The sequence below is a fragment of the Aulostomus chinensis genome, chromosome 18, assembly GCF_037954235.1.
Source record: "Aulostomus chinensis isolate RoL2024-O1b breed Wild chromosome 18, RoL_Achi_v1.0, whole genome shotgun sequence".
NCBI lineage: Eukaryota > Metazoa > Chordata > Actinopteri > Syngnathiformes > Aulostomidae > Aulostomus > Aulostomus chinensis.
The window spans coordinates 17310346-17325380 of record NC_141337.1 but is presented as its reverse complement, the minus strand read 5'-3'; the positions used below and the strand labels follow the sequence as shown (position 1 = coordinate 17325380).

At 45.1% G+C, this 15035-nt stretch overlaps 1 protein-coding gene across 1 annotated transcript; it reads left to right on the top strand.

Annotated features, from left to right (window-relative positions):
- Nucleotides 1-5985: 5985 nt before the first annotated feature.
- On the top strand, nucleotides 5986-10583 carry LOC147245468 (uncharacterized). The gene is made up of 9 exons (XM_086184711.1): nucleotides 5986-6234; nucleotides 6360-6545; nucleotides 6631-6812; nucleotides 7051-7174; nucleotides 7296-7406; nucleotides 7529-7615; nucleotides 7702-7889; nucleotides 7979-8170; nucleotides 8254-10583. The coding sequence occupies exons 1-9, from the start codon at nucleotides 5992-5994 to the stop codon at nucleotides 9437-9439; spliced, it is 2499 nt and encodes an 832-aa protein (XP_086040837.1). The 5' UTR covers nucleotides 5986-5991; the 3' UTR covers nucleotides 9440-10583.
- Nucleotides 10584-15035: the final 4452 nt, after the last annotated feature.

Sequence of the window (15035 nt, the reverse complement as noted above, 5' to 3'; positions counted from 1 at the left end):
ACTAAACCCGTACCCCCAAAATTTGGTGCGGTCCTCAGAGCTCATTGATGAAATATTAGTTTGAAATTGGAGCGATCAGTCAGATAATATTCAAATGTTCTTTTCAGTATATGAACCAAAGTTTGAATTTATAAGAGAAATGGGAGAAAGAGACAAACGTCTTACTATCAGTGGAAGAATGGGAAGAGATGAACAGGCAACAGTAGAGGGAAACCTGCTCCTGATCCTGGAGAGAACAGGACCAGATGTTGCGTAACATCAGCACAGAATAAATGGGATCGAAGATGAAGGAGTTATTAAAGCTGACCATTTCCACATACGATGCAGATCCCTGACAATCAGCTTGACTGCATGGATAAAACACTGAGCTCTTGTGTTTGGGTAAATGAAACTTTGAACTTGAAAGAAGTGGAAACATCAAAATGTTCAGGACAATGTTGATCGCTGGGAGGGGGGGGGGGGGGTACCAGAAAATGTCTGAGGACAGAGGTGCCTAAGCTGGAAGACTTGGTTGATGTAATACATGATATATTTACACATGATGGGGAAGCTTACTGCTCCCTGTAGACTGGGACTGGGTACATGTACACAGGCACACCTTTGATTTACTAAACTCAATGAACTGACTGCATGTGGAGGGATGGATGAAGGTGTGAAGAGTGAATGTGGAGGAAAAGGTAAATGTAGGTGCAGGTAAATGAGAACCCATGAGGGAGGTATAAATGTGTGTTCACTGAAGTAAACGAAGTACTCAGAAATTGATCGCAGTAAATGATCATACAGTAGTCTCATTAATTCAAGGTAACTGTTTAGTGTCCCTCCTCCAATTTTAAACCCTTTTTTATTGATTCATTTATTTGTGATTTTTATTCATTCATTTATTATTATGATTGTTCACATATTAAAACTGGCTCATGTCTAAGGGAAAGGGTCTCATCATGGCCTCTAAATATATATTTTCATGTCCTCTAATGAGCCCAAAGTTACCGTTGTCCTCCATCCTGCTGCGCACACATTCACGCGTGTAGCTGAAGATACTTGTGTTTCACTGTTGTTTTTGCTGCGTAAATTACTGAGGAGGAATTGTTTTCGCATTTGTTGGTCGTGTGTCACCAATGGACCAAAGCGTGTGTACACTCCCTGTGGAGGGCCGCACATTCTCACTGTCATTGTTCCCGAGATACATGTGAATACAAAAAGGCACACCACGTTTTTCTGCGTTCACACAGTCTGTACCTGACCCTAAGCCTGCTGACCGCTAGTTACCTTAGCACAAAGAATGGTAGTGGAAGAGAGGTTATAGCCGACCTCTTTCTTGCCTGCTCTCCTTCCAAAACCTGCACTTCCTCTCCTAAAACCTGGACTTCCTCTTCTGTGTTCTCTGGTTCAAAAGATCAGGTTCAGGATCTTGGCTACTTTAAAAGTAAAACTTCTCATCCTCTAAAAGTTGTCTGTGACTGGTAGCATCAGCAGCTCCCTGGAAGCTGAACTGAGCTTAACAACGTCGACCAATCAGAGCTGTCACAGGAAGTGCCTGGCTTGAACAAGGAGTCCTGGGTAATGTAGTTTGGTGACTAATTCATTTGTTTTCACAAACAGAAATACACTGAGCCCATAAATGTTAGTACAAAATGTATATATCAATATACATACACACAATATGTCTAAGTACATGTACCAAGTACACACAGTGCATAATTATACTCTATTATTGTCTTCCTTTTTTATACACCAACCACTCCTGGCCTGATGTCTGGGCTGATCAGAGTGAGGAGGTGAAACCCGTGTTGGTGGTTCCCAGCCACCTCCAGGTCTTGGAACACGTGGTTCAACAGGACTACTTCCTCAAAGAAAGCATGAACCAATCAGCAGACAGCATCCAGGTACACAACTCTAGATGTCACCATGATTGTTTTATCACCTGCAGCATCTCTACTCTCTGGTCTCACTCTCTCATTTTGGTGTTGGGATGAGTTTGTTGTCTTTTTGGAACTTAACATTGAATTTCAAGTGTTGTGGTTGTGAGTGCTATGAACACTGACACATGAGATTCTTCTGGAAACCTGAACACATCATTTTACCTCATTGCAAACGGAGCTGAAAATTCAGCGACCGTCTCACAGGCGATGGGGGGGGGGGCTCATCCAGGAGGTCACCACACACGATGTCGAACCTCCCTGAGACTTGTTCACTCAGCAGATTCTAATTTAGGAAGCATCAAAGTTGAGATGTATTTTTTGACCCCCCCCCCCAAAAAAAGTAATAATAATAATTTAAACTGAGGATCCGTTTGTGTTGTCCACAGAAGCAACAAGGTGCTGGAGTCATGCGGCCATTCCAGACACAACCTCCAGTCAACACTGCAGAGATTGAGTGTGAAGACATACACAGAACTTTGATTGACAGACCTTTGGAAACCAGCGCACACTCGGGCGCATGTGAAGCAGAGCAACACTCCACTCTGCTTCACACCTCACTCGGACCTCGTCGAGCATGTTTTCAAGTAGATTCTGCTTTTCTGCTGTGGATTCACTCGAGTGCTCCTCGTACACTTCGACCAACATCACCTTCCCTCCAAGGGTTAGGGTTAGGGTTAGGGTTAGGGTTAGCATAACCCTAACCCTAATCCTTATCCAGGATTTTTTATATTAAAGGCAGAAAATAGGTTTGGAACTCGTGTAAAATAAACATGAAACCTATTTTCTGCCTTTAATGAGGCGCAAGCTGTTTTGGGCTTTGCATGGTGACAATAAAGATCCTTTGATTGTTGGAAGTCATCGTGGGCTTTTCATATCATAACACATTTTATGCATGTTTCATCAGCTTGATGAACGAGTGCCGAGCAAAATATCCAAAACAAAACATATTTAAATGCAATGAGGTTTTCAAGGGGGCTGCACGGTGGTGCAGTGGTCAGCACTGTCCCCTCACAGCAAGAAGGTTCCAGGTTCGAGTCCCGGCTCCAGCACAGGATCTTTCTGTGTGGAGTCTCCATGTTCTCCCTGTTCCTGCTGGGTTCTCTCTGGTACTCCAGCTTCCTCCCACAGTCCAAAGACATCAAGAGAGGACGAGGCTGATTGATACTCTAAATTGACTGTAGGTGTGACTGTGAGTGTGAATGGTTGTCTGTCTCTATGTGTTGGTCCTGTGATGGACTGGTGACTCATCCAGGGTGAACCCCACCTCTTGCCCGTTGACGCTGGGATAGACTCCAGCCCCCCCCCCCCCCCCGCGACCCTTAATAGGAATAAGCGGAAGACGATGGATGGATGGATGGAGGTTTTCAAGGAGGATTATACAATGGTTCATCAAGGTCCTTGATGAACCAGAGTCCATACATATCCTAGATTCTAGGATATGTATGGACTCTGGTGATGGAGCTCACCCCCATATCTGACTGTGTTTTTTGAAAAATGCCAAACCTGGTGAACCTGGTGAACCTAGACTCTCAGACAATGCAGGAACGGCATAATCTTGATAAGCAGGACTTTTTCAGAAACCTACAACTGCGCCATTACTTAATGAAAGAAGTTGCCGACAGGCAGTCAAATGTTGATTCCAGTGGGATTATACAGCTGGTCAGGAAGGCATATGTTGACAGCTCTAAATCCCTCCTCTCAAAACTATACAGGGGAGTTGCAGAGGGTCGGAGAAAATCAACAGATTGTATGAAAGAGAACTGGGAAACGGAATTGCAGGATACCATCACACCCCGACAACGGGACAATGTGTAGGACTGTCTTCTCGACTATTTGTTCAGTGCATTCGCCCGAGTTCAGTTGGAAGAACCTGATTCGTTTTTTATTACTCCTCTGTTGCAAAGATACCAGTCGTCATCAGCACCCTCGTGTCAGAGGGGACGTGGAGCTGTAGAGGCAAGTCATTACCACGTCTTCTAGGCAAGCACAAAGATGCAGGTGTTCTGGGAAACTATTGGCAAATGAATGCAACAAATTCTGATTCTGCACATTGCTACGTCATGGAAACTCTTGCATTTGGGTGATTTGCCAGAGGAAGTGATGGGAAGTGATGATGCCTTTTGAAAATATGGAGTTTGGCAGCCGAGGCCACATGAGCTTCCCTGGGCTGAAGCAAGAGACACGATGGGACACGATGAGCTCAAAAAGTCACATTGTTTTGTAACTTGTCAGTTTTCCTGTGTACCGTATAGCCTATATTATAAATAGGGACTACTTTATGTAGTATGTAAATTTGAGAGCGTTGCCCACAAAAGAAAATTAGCTGCAGAAAAGCAAAATCAGGGAAAAGACTTAGTCAAGAGCATCCCAAAGCTCACAGGATTCTTGAAATCACCGGATGATAGTAGGCCCCCAGCAGGGCGCTCACTATCAAACCCCCCTGGAGGCAGCACATGAAGCAGAGCCCCTAGCAGGTGGAGGTAACAGCCACAGCGGAGGAGGAGGAGGAGAGGGAGGGACACCACGGGCATCAGAGAGGGGGACACAAGTAAGACAGCACTGATGGGACAGGGCCTCCAAAACCTCTCAACCACGAGGTCAAGGCGGCCCTGGTGGCAGCAAGAAGGCGATCACTCGCAGCTGATTGCTGCCCCACACCCCTCAGTGACTGCGTGGCTCGACATTATCAGAGAAATCCACGAGACTGAAAGGTTGACGTTAAGCTGGAGGTTGAGAAGTGATTGAAAAGTGTTTTCTATTTACCCTTTTATATCTTGAATGTCAAGGGTTAGCCTGGAGCCTATCCCAGCGGCTACGGGCGAGAGGTGGGGTTCACCCTGGACAGGTCACCAGACCATCACAGGACCAACACATAGAGACAGACAACCATTCACACTCACAGTCACACCTACGGTCAATTTAGAGTATCAATCAGCCTCGTCCCCTCTTGATGTCTTTGGACTGTGGGAGGAAGCTGGAGTACCAGAGAGAACCCACACAGGAACAGGGAGAACATGGAGACTCACACAGAAAGATCCTGTGATGGAGCCGGGACTCGAACCCGGAACCTTCTTGCTGTGAGGCAACAGTGCTGACCACTGCACCACCACCAGCTTTTGAGAAGTTTCTAATCCAAAAATCTAAAAGTCACTGATGTCTCAAAATTTTTCTGCCATTTTCAGTCACAAATAGATTTGTCTTTGTGGTGACAAAATGTAGTCCAAAATGAGTTTCGATTATTGTGAAGCTTCAGTCTTCAGGGTGATGGATGAAAAAATAAAAATGTGTCTGCAAACCGCGGACATTCATGATCTCACAAGAAGGACCTTTAATAGCAACACCGCGTCTCCACTTCTTTTCAGACATGTTGCTACACACAGCGCTGCCTGTTGAAATGAGATTCACAATGAAATGATGTTTCATGATGAGTCAGCACGATACTGAAGGCCTTGTGGGATACACCCCCCCCACACACACACACACACACACACACACGCAAAATACAGATTGAATAATGAATAAATGACCGAATCCTCCTCAGAGAGCGAAAAGAGTCGGCTCAGCCTCAGAATTGTGAGATCTGTGTTGGACCAGACTGGTCAGTGATGTCACAACTTCTCTCCAGGCTCTGCTGACATCAGAGACGGTGGACTTCAATGCACACACTTATCTTGGCTGAGTTCAGCTGTTCTGACATCGCTAATATGAGCCCATTCTGCTTCATCCGTAAACTTCAAGCCTTCTTCTGGCAACACCTCGACAACCAAACGCTTGTGAATCAGTGTAGGCCTTCAGCGTATTCGCACTTGTGTCTCAATAAAGACAAGTGTGGTGTATAGGTGAGCGAAAAAAGCAGTGATATTCTTTGATAATAGTTACCAAGCCAATAGAAGGTGTTACTCTCTCAAGGTATAAAGGGTATGAGTACGCAGTGTGCACAGGCTTCGTTGTGCTCCATTTAAAAAAAAAAGGCTGGGACAAATATTCCTATTCTGCGCTCCGTATCTTGTCCCAAAGTATAGATGTTTCTCACGTCGATACAGATGTAGTGATAGTGTCACATCGTGAATCAATGTTGTGTCTACTCTTCTCTCTCATAGTTGAATTCATCACACCTACAAATATGTCATTCAGAATCAATGAACCGTTGATCCCCGGAGGAATCGTCTTCTCCTCTAACGCCACCTACGAGGTCTTGTCCATCCTGGGCGAAGGAGGCTTTGGCAAAGTCATGAAATGCAGGAGGACTGACGTGAATGGTGGTGAAAGAACTGTGGCGCTTAAAACACTGGAGAAGAGCGATGGCATACGTGAGGTACTGCATCTCCCTGTGACGATACTTCCTTGAACTTGAGCTCATTCCTTTAGGTGTAGAACCCTAAAATACACAAACTGCGACAACTCTCAAAGGAATACAACCTTATTTTCATTTATCTCCAGGTGCTCATGCTTCAGAGGATCAAAACGCTCAATTCAAGCTTCTTTGTCCACTGGGAGCAAGCTTTCATTGACCGACAACATTTTTGTCTGGAGTTTGAAACTTTAGACCAGTCTCTGCTGGACATCATGCTTGAGAGACAAGGCTCATCATTGCATCTGACGGAGATCAGGCCTATCACTGAGCAGGTATGTCCCACAACGTTCATTTATGCATTCATCCAAAGAAGAACGTGTCATCACATCGCCCTTTTCTCCTTTAATAACCTTTCAGCTCGCTAGTGGACTCTGCCAACTGAAGGAAGCAGGGATCCTACACGCTGATCTCAAGCTCAACAACGTGATGCTGGTCAACCATAAGCAGGAGCCTTGGCGGATCAAAATCATTGACTTTGGCCTCGCCATGGAAGCCTCCCAGGCCCAGCGGGGTCGAAAGCTTCAGACCATCATGTTCCGGTGAGGACCTGGACCTTTACTTGATCTCTTAGTGGTGTATTGGTTGCTGGTATAGTTCATACTGTCCCTTCATCCATTCATACACATGTATAAATATGACTTAGCGAGGAGCTGAAATATAATAATGATAATTATAACAGGAATAAGAGTCATTTTAAAGGTTTATCATAACTTATCATATAATCAATGATATAATAGTGAAAGTGGCATTCACTCTTGTGTGTTCATTCCCTCTCAGTTCTCCAGAGATAATCTTGGGGCTTCCGTATTCAGAAGCCATAGACATGTGGTCTGTGGGCCTCATGGCTGCTTGCATGTTCCTCGGTGACCTGCTCTACCCTGGGATGGATGAATACGACATGGTAAGTTCCAGTCACAGAAACTTCACGGACGTGTTTTGTAAGCGATGGTGATGAATATGGAAATGATTGGTTGCTTGATTATGAACTGCCTTTGTGAGCTGACGCTGCGTTGTATCCTCAGCTCAGGTACATCACGGACACCCAGGGACCCATACCACAGCACATGCTGTCGTCAGGATTAAAGACCAAACAGTTTTTCAAGAAAGACTCAGAGGGTCTGTGGAGACTGAAGGTTCGTACCTCCTCACTCATGCTGACACAAGTGACAGAGCTGAGCAACATGTCTGAGCTTTGTTTTTAAAACTGAGTATGAATTCAAAAAAAGTCCATTCATCAGTGTTTTTCTCTCTTCAGACACCGGAGCAGTTCCTCTCGGAGACAGGGATCCACTCATATGATACCAGGACCCACGGGGCCAGCACTCTTGATCAGCTTGAGTTTGTAAGTGGGGACCGTAGTTCAAATTTGGGGGGGGGGGGGGGGTAGTTGAAGATACATCTGACCTTGATTGTTGTTGTTGGTTCCAGTTCCAGGTTACTGAGTGGCAGGCTCCTGAAGACGAGGCTGCCAACAAGGCTGACCGCCAGATGTTTGTGGACCTGCTAAAAAAGATGCTGATTCTTGACCCCTCACAAAGAATAACGCCTCACGAGGTGCTGGCTCATTCTTTTATTACCCTGGACCACCTGAAGGCCTTTAACTCTGACAGCAACTAGTAAGTTCACACCATGATTCTACTGGCTATTTTTGATATATTATACATTTGTATTCACCCAATTGATGGACTGTTTCCCTATCTTACAGTGCACTGTCGTCCATCTCAACTTTGACTGAACCCTGGATACCCAAACTTGAAAAGCAGAGGTGTCATCGACCTTCCGGGGTGAAGAGGAAGAGAAATGCTGACGACGGCGATGATGATTATGATGAGAAAAATTCACCTCAGACATCTCATCAGCCTTCAAAAAAGATCAAGACCTCTAGTCATCTGGATGGGTAGGCTCTCCTTCATCACCACACCATTATTACAGATGCTTTTTTATTTCAAAGTAAAGAATCTTCTTAATGCCATTTTACAGGCCCAGTCATGCATATCCACATGTGGAGGAACATCCAGCCCAGCCTCCCCACCACAGCATCCAGCAGTCAGGCCGGTGGAAAAAGAGAAGGGCTGATAGAAGACTGAAGGAAACAAACCATGACAGAAAGAAGCAGAGAAGGGACCCTGCAAGTCCTGAGGCCAAGACCCAGATGCGTCCCACTACTGGGGTGGAACACCAGGATGCTGGACCAATAAAAGCTGTGAGCCAGAGCAGCCAGGTTCAGCCTGACAGACCCGCTTCAGGCCACAATAAGAGGAAGAGAGATGACGAGGACCAGGCAGAAACCACCAGGATAAGGAAGATGCCGAGAAGGGACCCAGCAGGTTCTGAGGTGAAGACCCAGAAGTGTGTGACTGCCTGTGTGAAAAACCAGGTTGCTGGGCCAATGAAGGCTGGAAAACAGTGCAACCAGATTCAGCCTGACTCACCTGCTTCCAGAAAGAATAAAAGGAAGAGGGATGACAAGGACCAAGAAGAAACTGCTGAGATCATAAAGAGGCAGAGAAGGGACCCTGCAGCTCCTGAGGCCAAGACCCAGGTGTGTGCCAATGCTGGGGCGGAACACCAGGGTGCTTCAGGCCATTATAAGAGGAAGAGGGATGACGAGGACCAGGTAGAAATGGCCAGGGTCAGGAAGAGGACTAGAAGGGACCCTGCAGCTCCTGAGGCCAAGACCCAGGTGTGTGCCAATGCTGGGGCGGAACACCAGGGTGCTTCAGGCCATTATAAGAGGAAGAGGGATGACGAGGACCAGGTAGACATGGCCAGGGTCAGGAAGAGGACTAGAAGGGACCCTGCAGCTCCTGAGGCCAAGACCCAGGTGTGTGCCAATGCTGGGGCGGAACACCAGGGTGCTTCAGGCCATTATAAGAGGAAGAGGGATGACGAGGACCAGGTAGAAATGGCCAGGGTCAGGAAGAGGACTAGAAGGGATCAGGCAGGTCCTGAGGTCAAGACACAGAGGTGTGTGACTGCCATGGTGGAACACCAGGTTGCTGGGCCGATGGAAGCTGCAACAAGGAGAAGCTCGATTCGGCCTGACCCTCCTGCTTTTGGCCGGAATAAGAGAAAAAGGGACGACGAGGACCAGGTAGAAACCACCCCTACCAGGAAGAGGCCAAGAAGGGACCCAGCAGGTCAAAGGAAAAAAGAAGGGCTGTAGTTTGTGTGAGGGAAGGGGACGAGGGGTAGACAGATTGAAGTTCACATCCAGTGTTCCTGTGAAACTCCATCGACTGTGTAACCAGGGAAGACAATACAGGTGGCATCACCTTGATGTCCTCTCTGCACGTCCTCATCCTCACACCTGACCAGAGGTTGGCTCAATCCCTACGACGAGCAGCATAAATCTGGGTTGGGAAAGTGAAGAAGCAGCACTGGCAGTGTCCTCATTAATGCCACTGAGATGACGTGACCCTGCTCCAGCGGAGCTGCTCAGATGCTGCCGATCAGACTGGGAAAAAAAAACAAGAGATTAAAAACTTGTGGTCGGATCAGTTGAGAAATTCAAAGTAATTTCTGTATGATAACTTGTGAAAGTGATCAAGATAATTGATGTAAAGCGTAGTCTACTTCTGGCACTGATGATGAAAGTTAAAACACTGTGACAAATAATGAATGGAGTGCGAACGGTGAAGTAAGAAATCATTAACGGCAAAATAAGTTTCACTCATGGATGTCTTTGTCTGCTTTCATTAGCCATGCGGTGCTTGTTAGCCCTCAGTTCAGCGAAGTCATCAAAACATTATATCAGAAATATCAAGGTCCATCTTAGTGTCAGTGTCACTGATGTTCAGCTGTGTAAAACCTGAGACCGTGAGAGTTTCACTGCCTGAGCAGTCTTGAAAAGGTCATATTAGTCCAAGCAGTGTCCCTCACAGTGACTGTCACCATAGTTGATCCCTTGCCAGTAGGTTCATGTGCATTCCCACACTATAAATGGCCTTTCTTTGTTTGTGGCATCTCTCATTGGGGTTGCAGCAATATATCGTGAACTATAAAGTTATTCTGTGGTATGAACACCAAACCATGTGCCTTTTATTAGCAAACTTCCGACTGTTGCAAATCTACTCTCATAGCCTACGCCGCACTTCTGTCGTCACCACCTAGCACACATAAACTAGAGAAAAACAGAACCGTGTGTTGTGACTCCAGCTTTAACCCCCTCCCAATCTCAATCATCATCTCCCTCTCAATCAAGTGTGGCAGCAACATCCCATCAACATCAGGGACGCGCAACTCATCAACGTCTGAGATGCCGACCGCACAAGAAGTGCCTCAGATGGCGGCCCTGTGCTTGAAAGTAGTGGTCGTTGTGAAATTCCTCATCCAGAAAATCCCCTGGATTCACACAACGCTCCCATACCCCTGGACCTGGACTGCTCCTCCAAGTCCCCCCACTCTTGATCACGGACTCGGTTATCGCCCACACATATACAACACTGCCACCATCTACATTTACATAGCGGCACCACACGAGATTCCACACGCGAGACACCAGCAGCCACAACACACTTGAGGTCGTACGACACACTCCATTTACGCTCTGTCTCCTCCGGACAGCCACACATTCCCCCCACTTAGGCCCCATTAGTTTAAGTTTTATTATAGATTGGCAATTTTATTTAATCCTTAAATAAAAGCATTAAATTTGGAATTCCTTCTGTGTCTGTCTGCCTCTGGGGTTCTACCTCACTTGACTCGCCAGTTCTGGTTCCAAGCCTAACACTGAGTTCTTTCTGGTCCTCAATGAGCTGCACTGCCTGATATTGGCTCTGCCTGAGGAGCTCATGTTTCCAGAGGCTTTTGTCTTTGTGTCTATCCTTCAGCAGGATTGTGCCAAAACTAAAGCATATTTTCTCCAAACCTGGTAGAGGGATATAGCAAGGACAAAGAGAGAACCCACTCAAATTTTAAACCAGGTTCTAATGATATAATTTAAAAATGGCAGTTTTTGGGACTTCCAGTTTAACTGCCATGAGGCAGGAAGCACATTGCCAGAGCGCCTCGTTCATCAAGAAAAATGACATTTTGTTGAAAGATTTTTTTCATCTTAACAGAAGAAGTTAGAGGTGTTTATAATACGCCCAAACCAAAACTAAAAAAGGTTTCACAGACGAAAGAAAGGGCTCATACAGCTGCGGACAAGTCAGGTGATGACAAAGCAGCTAGCCATCCTGACACAGGGGCTACAGGTTGATGTGGACATAGCTAGCCCACATACGATATTGAAAGAGCTGAGCGTTTCGGTGTGAAAACGCAGACACTCTCCGATAGATATGACAGGACATTAAGGCAACTAACAGCAGAGTTGATTAAGTCAAAATGTGACTATCAGAGACAGAGGAAAGAGTGTAGGGGATGGGGGAGGCTATGAGGGAACCGCTAAAGCTACAGGCTAGGTTGGAAGATAAGCTAACGGATCAAGAGTGAAGAGCAAGATGGGAGAATATAAGAATTCGTGGCATAGAGGAAGGGTCAGAGAGCAAGTCCACATCTATGATAACAAAGAAGGTGTTGCGGGAGAATAATAGATGGATTGACGGGCGAACTTATGTCTCGGCGCGGATTCTCCACGCTAAGGAGGCATGGTAGTCTTGGCTGTGGAACAAACAATTAATAAATCCCTGCCATGGAAGGCATTAGGGCCAGGTGAAGGACATGAATAACATAATTTGTGTGATCGGGGAAGATCTGACTCAGCTAAAACAAGGATCCCTGTGAAAAATGGCCCTCCACTGCTGGCAACGCATGGAGGCTTTCCCTACGAACCAGCAAAACATCTCGGCTCCCTCAGGGTCACAAACAAGACCTCAAAACAGGAAGTCCAACTTGAGACGTGGGCGAAATGTATGAAGTTTTCATTCAACTAGGCTGTTCTAATCAGGTTTTTTTTTTTGTGTGTGTTCATGTTCTTTTAGCGTTTTGAGTGTGTGTGTGTGTGTGTGTGTGTGTGTGTGTGTGTGTGTGTGTTTCTTAAAATTTGTTATTCTACTACTACTACTACTTCCTGGTAGCCTTGCGTATGATCCTATCTGTATCTAGAAGAAGGAGAGTGTTGATGGTCCCAAAGACGCCACAGCTGGCCACACCAGGATCTTGGTCCATTCACTGCCAACGTCTGTGGTTTGCTCGCCTCCGACCATCAGGGTCAGGTTCAGATGATTTCGCTCTCTTTAAAAAAAAACAATCGGAGGTGTCGTGAGGAGCTATCAGATTCATTCAGCTCCACTCTTTCTCTCATGGCTTTTATCCAGGGTCTCAGCAAGATAGTCATGCGCTCTAGTAACGTCTCGTTTCAGGGAGTGAATACATGCTGAGGACCCCCATTGTGGCGTACGCGCCACCTGCTGGCGAGGCAGGGAATTACACTTTCACAAAGCAAACTCTGTAGCCTGTTGTGGGTTACGTGGGCAAAATGATAAAAGACAAAATAGATATAACGTTCATGCCAGAGAGCCATTTAACCAATTCTGAGCATGCTAAACTTAAAAGGCAGGGCTTTAACCAGGTTTACTCCTCATCCTATAAAACAGGACACAAAGGGGGGGGGGGTGAGATGATCTTGAAAAGAGTAATTTTTGAACAGATATCAGAAATGAAGGGCAAAGAAAGAAGGTATAATATGCTTGTAGGAACATTCGAAGGATCAGAAGCCTCTCTCCTAAATGTATATGCACCTCCAGGTGCAACGTGGGGGTTCTACTGACAAATCTTTGATCTCATGATCACAAACGCCAAGGGAATGGTGGTTTGTGGTGGTGACTTTGATCTGAGACTGAGAAAAAAGTGGGATGTGTCGGAAAAGATGATAAGAGAGATGGAAATTTGTGACATATGGAGGGAGTTCAGCCCCACAACTAGACACTACACTTTGTATTCCCCCAACACATAAAACTTACTCAAGGATTGATCTTTTTTTTATGTAAAGATATCAGTTTTGTAAGGTCTGGTAAATGTGGCATAAAGGACTTCTCAAACCACAGCCCAGTTTGCCTACATTTCAATTTAAAACATAATAAAAATATTATTTTCCCTGGGACTTAATTTAAATGTACTTAAAGGAAAAATGAAAGACTCTTTATCTCCATTGTAACTGACAACATTCAGTTGGGTCCTTGGTTGGTGTTCATCATTCATCATTTTGGCAAATCAGTATCACTCCTGGTACCATGTATCAATAAGCATGTGAACACAAGATCACCATTTTTGTTTATTCCGGAAGTCACTGCATATACGCACACAGCAGTAGTTGGTATAGCGCCCCTGTAGGCCATTATTAGTACAGAAAGTGTTTGGAGAGGTTCTAGATTCTGATGGAAATTCTAGCATCTGATCACTTTTTGCCTATTGTGTTGTTTCACTCTTTTAACTACAATGTGTGGTGTGAAAATTAGCGCTATTGGCAAGTGTTTGAGTTCTATTTTATTTATTATTCTGTGATTTTATATAATTTTTATTAATTCCCTGACACTACCTTAATTTTTGTTGAAGTGTATTTTTTCAGTTTGTATTGTTAACTGGCGTGAACATTAAAGGGTTGATTGGAATTTGTGTCTGCTGCTGCTGTGTATGAGAAAACCATGCGAGCGGAGTGGGGGGGTCAGGCTGGGTAGGGTTTGGGCTCGAAGACCTGCGGCCTGGTTGGGTCGTGTTGTAATTTTCAGGCAAAGAAGAGAACTCTACAGGCAGGCAGCGTGTGCACTGCTGCAGCCAGTGCGACACCGATATCCCACAGTACTGTAAACACCTGCAGACAACCATCTCACTCGGCCCAGCTGTGCTGTGTGTGCGTGTGCACGCGTGCGCGTGTAATAGGCCCATATAATTTCCAATATACAAGATTATCTTTTAACAAGGTAGCACCATAGCAGCCTACATACATAATAATGTCACAAAGCAGGCAACATGCATATCATGCAGGGCCAGCCTGTCTCACTCTCACACACACACACACAGACACACACACACATAACTACTGGTTTTCATGTTCACTGGGGACCAACTTTTTAATCATCACCTGCGAGGACCACCCTTTCTAGAGGAGCTAGAGTTCTGAAAAAAAATTCAGCTCACTCATCAGTGAGTAGTAGCCCATACATGCCTTCAATCCTTCAAGTCTGCATTGAAATGTTTTCCTCATCATCATTGGGGACCTCTGAAAAATCTAGTCATCGTGTTGATAGGGGACCAAATTTGCATAGAATTTGCATCACTCACTGACTGAAAAAAAGGGGAAAAAAATAAAACTTGTGGTCGGATCAGTTGAGAAATTCAAAGTAATTTCTGTATGATAACTTGTGAAAGTGATCAAGATAATTGATGTAAAGCGTAGTCTACTTCTGGCACTGATGATGAAAGTTAAAACACTGTGACAAATAATGAATGGAGTGCGAGCGGTGAAGTAAGAAATCATTTACGGCAAAATAAGTTTCACTCATGGATGTCTTTGTCTGCTTTCATTAGCCATGCGGTGCTTGTTAGCCCTCAGTTCAGCGAAGTCATCAAAACATTATATCAGAAATATCAAGGTCCATCTTAGTGTCAGTGTCACTGATGTTCAGCTGTGTAAAACCTGAGACCGTGAGAGTTTCACTAAGAATAAGAATACTTTATTAATCCCTCACAGAGTAAATTTAGGCAGTTACCACAGCATTGACAGAGGGAAGAAGAAAGGATAATATGAATTAGGAGAAAGAAAAAATATTTTTGAAATATGAAACAAACAAAATCTAAATGAAATAAATATTAACTTTGAT

Excerpts from the sequence above, each read along its gene's own strand:
- LOC147245468 (XM_086184711.1), top strand. The coding sequence starts at position 5,992 with ATGTTGTGTCTACTCTTCTCTCTCATAGTTGAATTCATCACACCTACA. Across the intron at positions 7,175-7,295 it reads GGATGGATGAATACGACATG|CTCAGGTACATCACGGACAC; the intron begins GTAAGTTCCAGT and ends TTGTATCCTCAG. Across the intron at positions 7,890-7,978 it reads TTTAACTCTGACAGCAACTA|TGCACTGTCGTCCATCTCAA; the intron begins GTAAGTTCACAC and ends CCTATCTTACAG.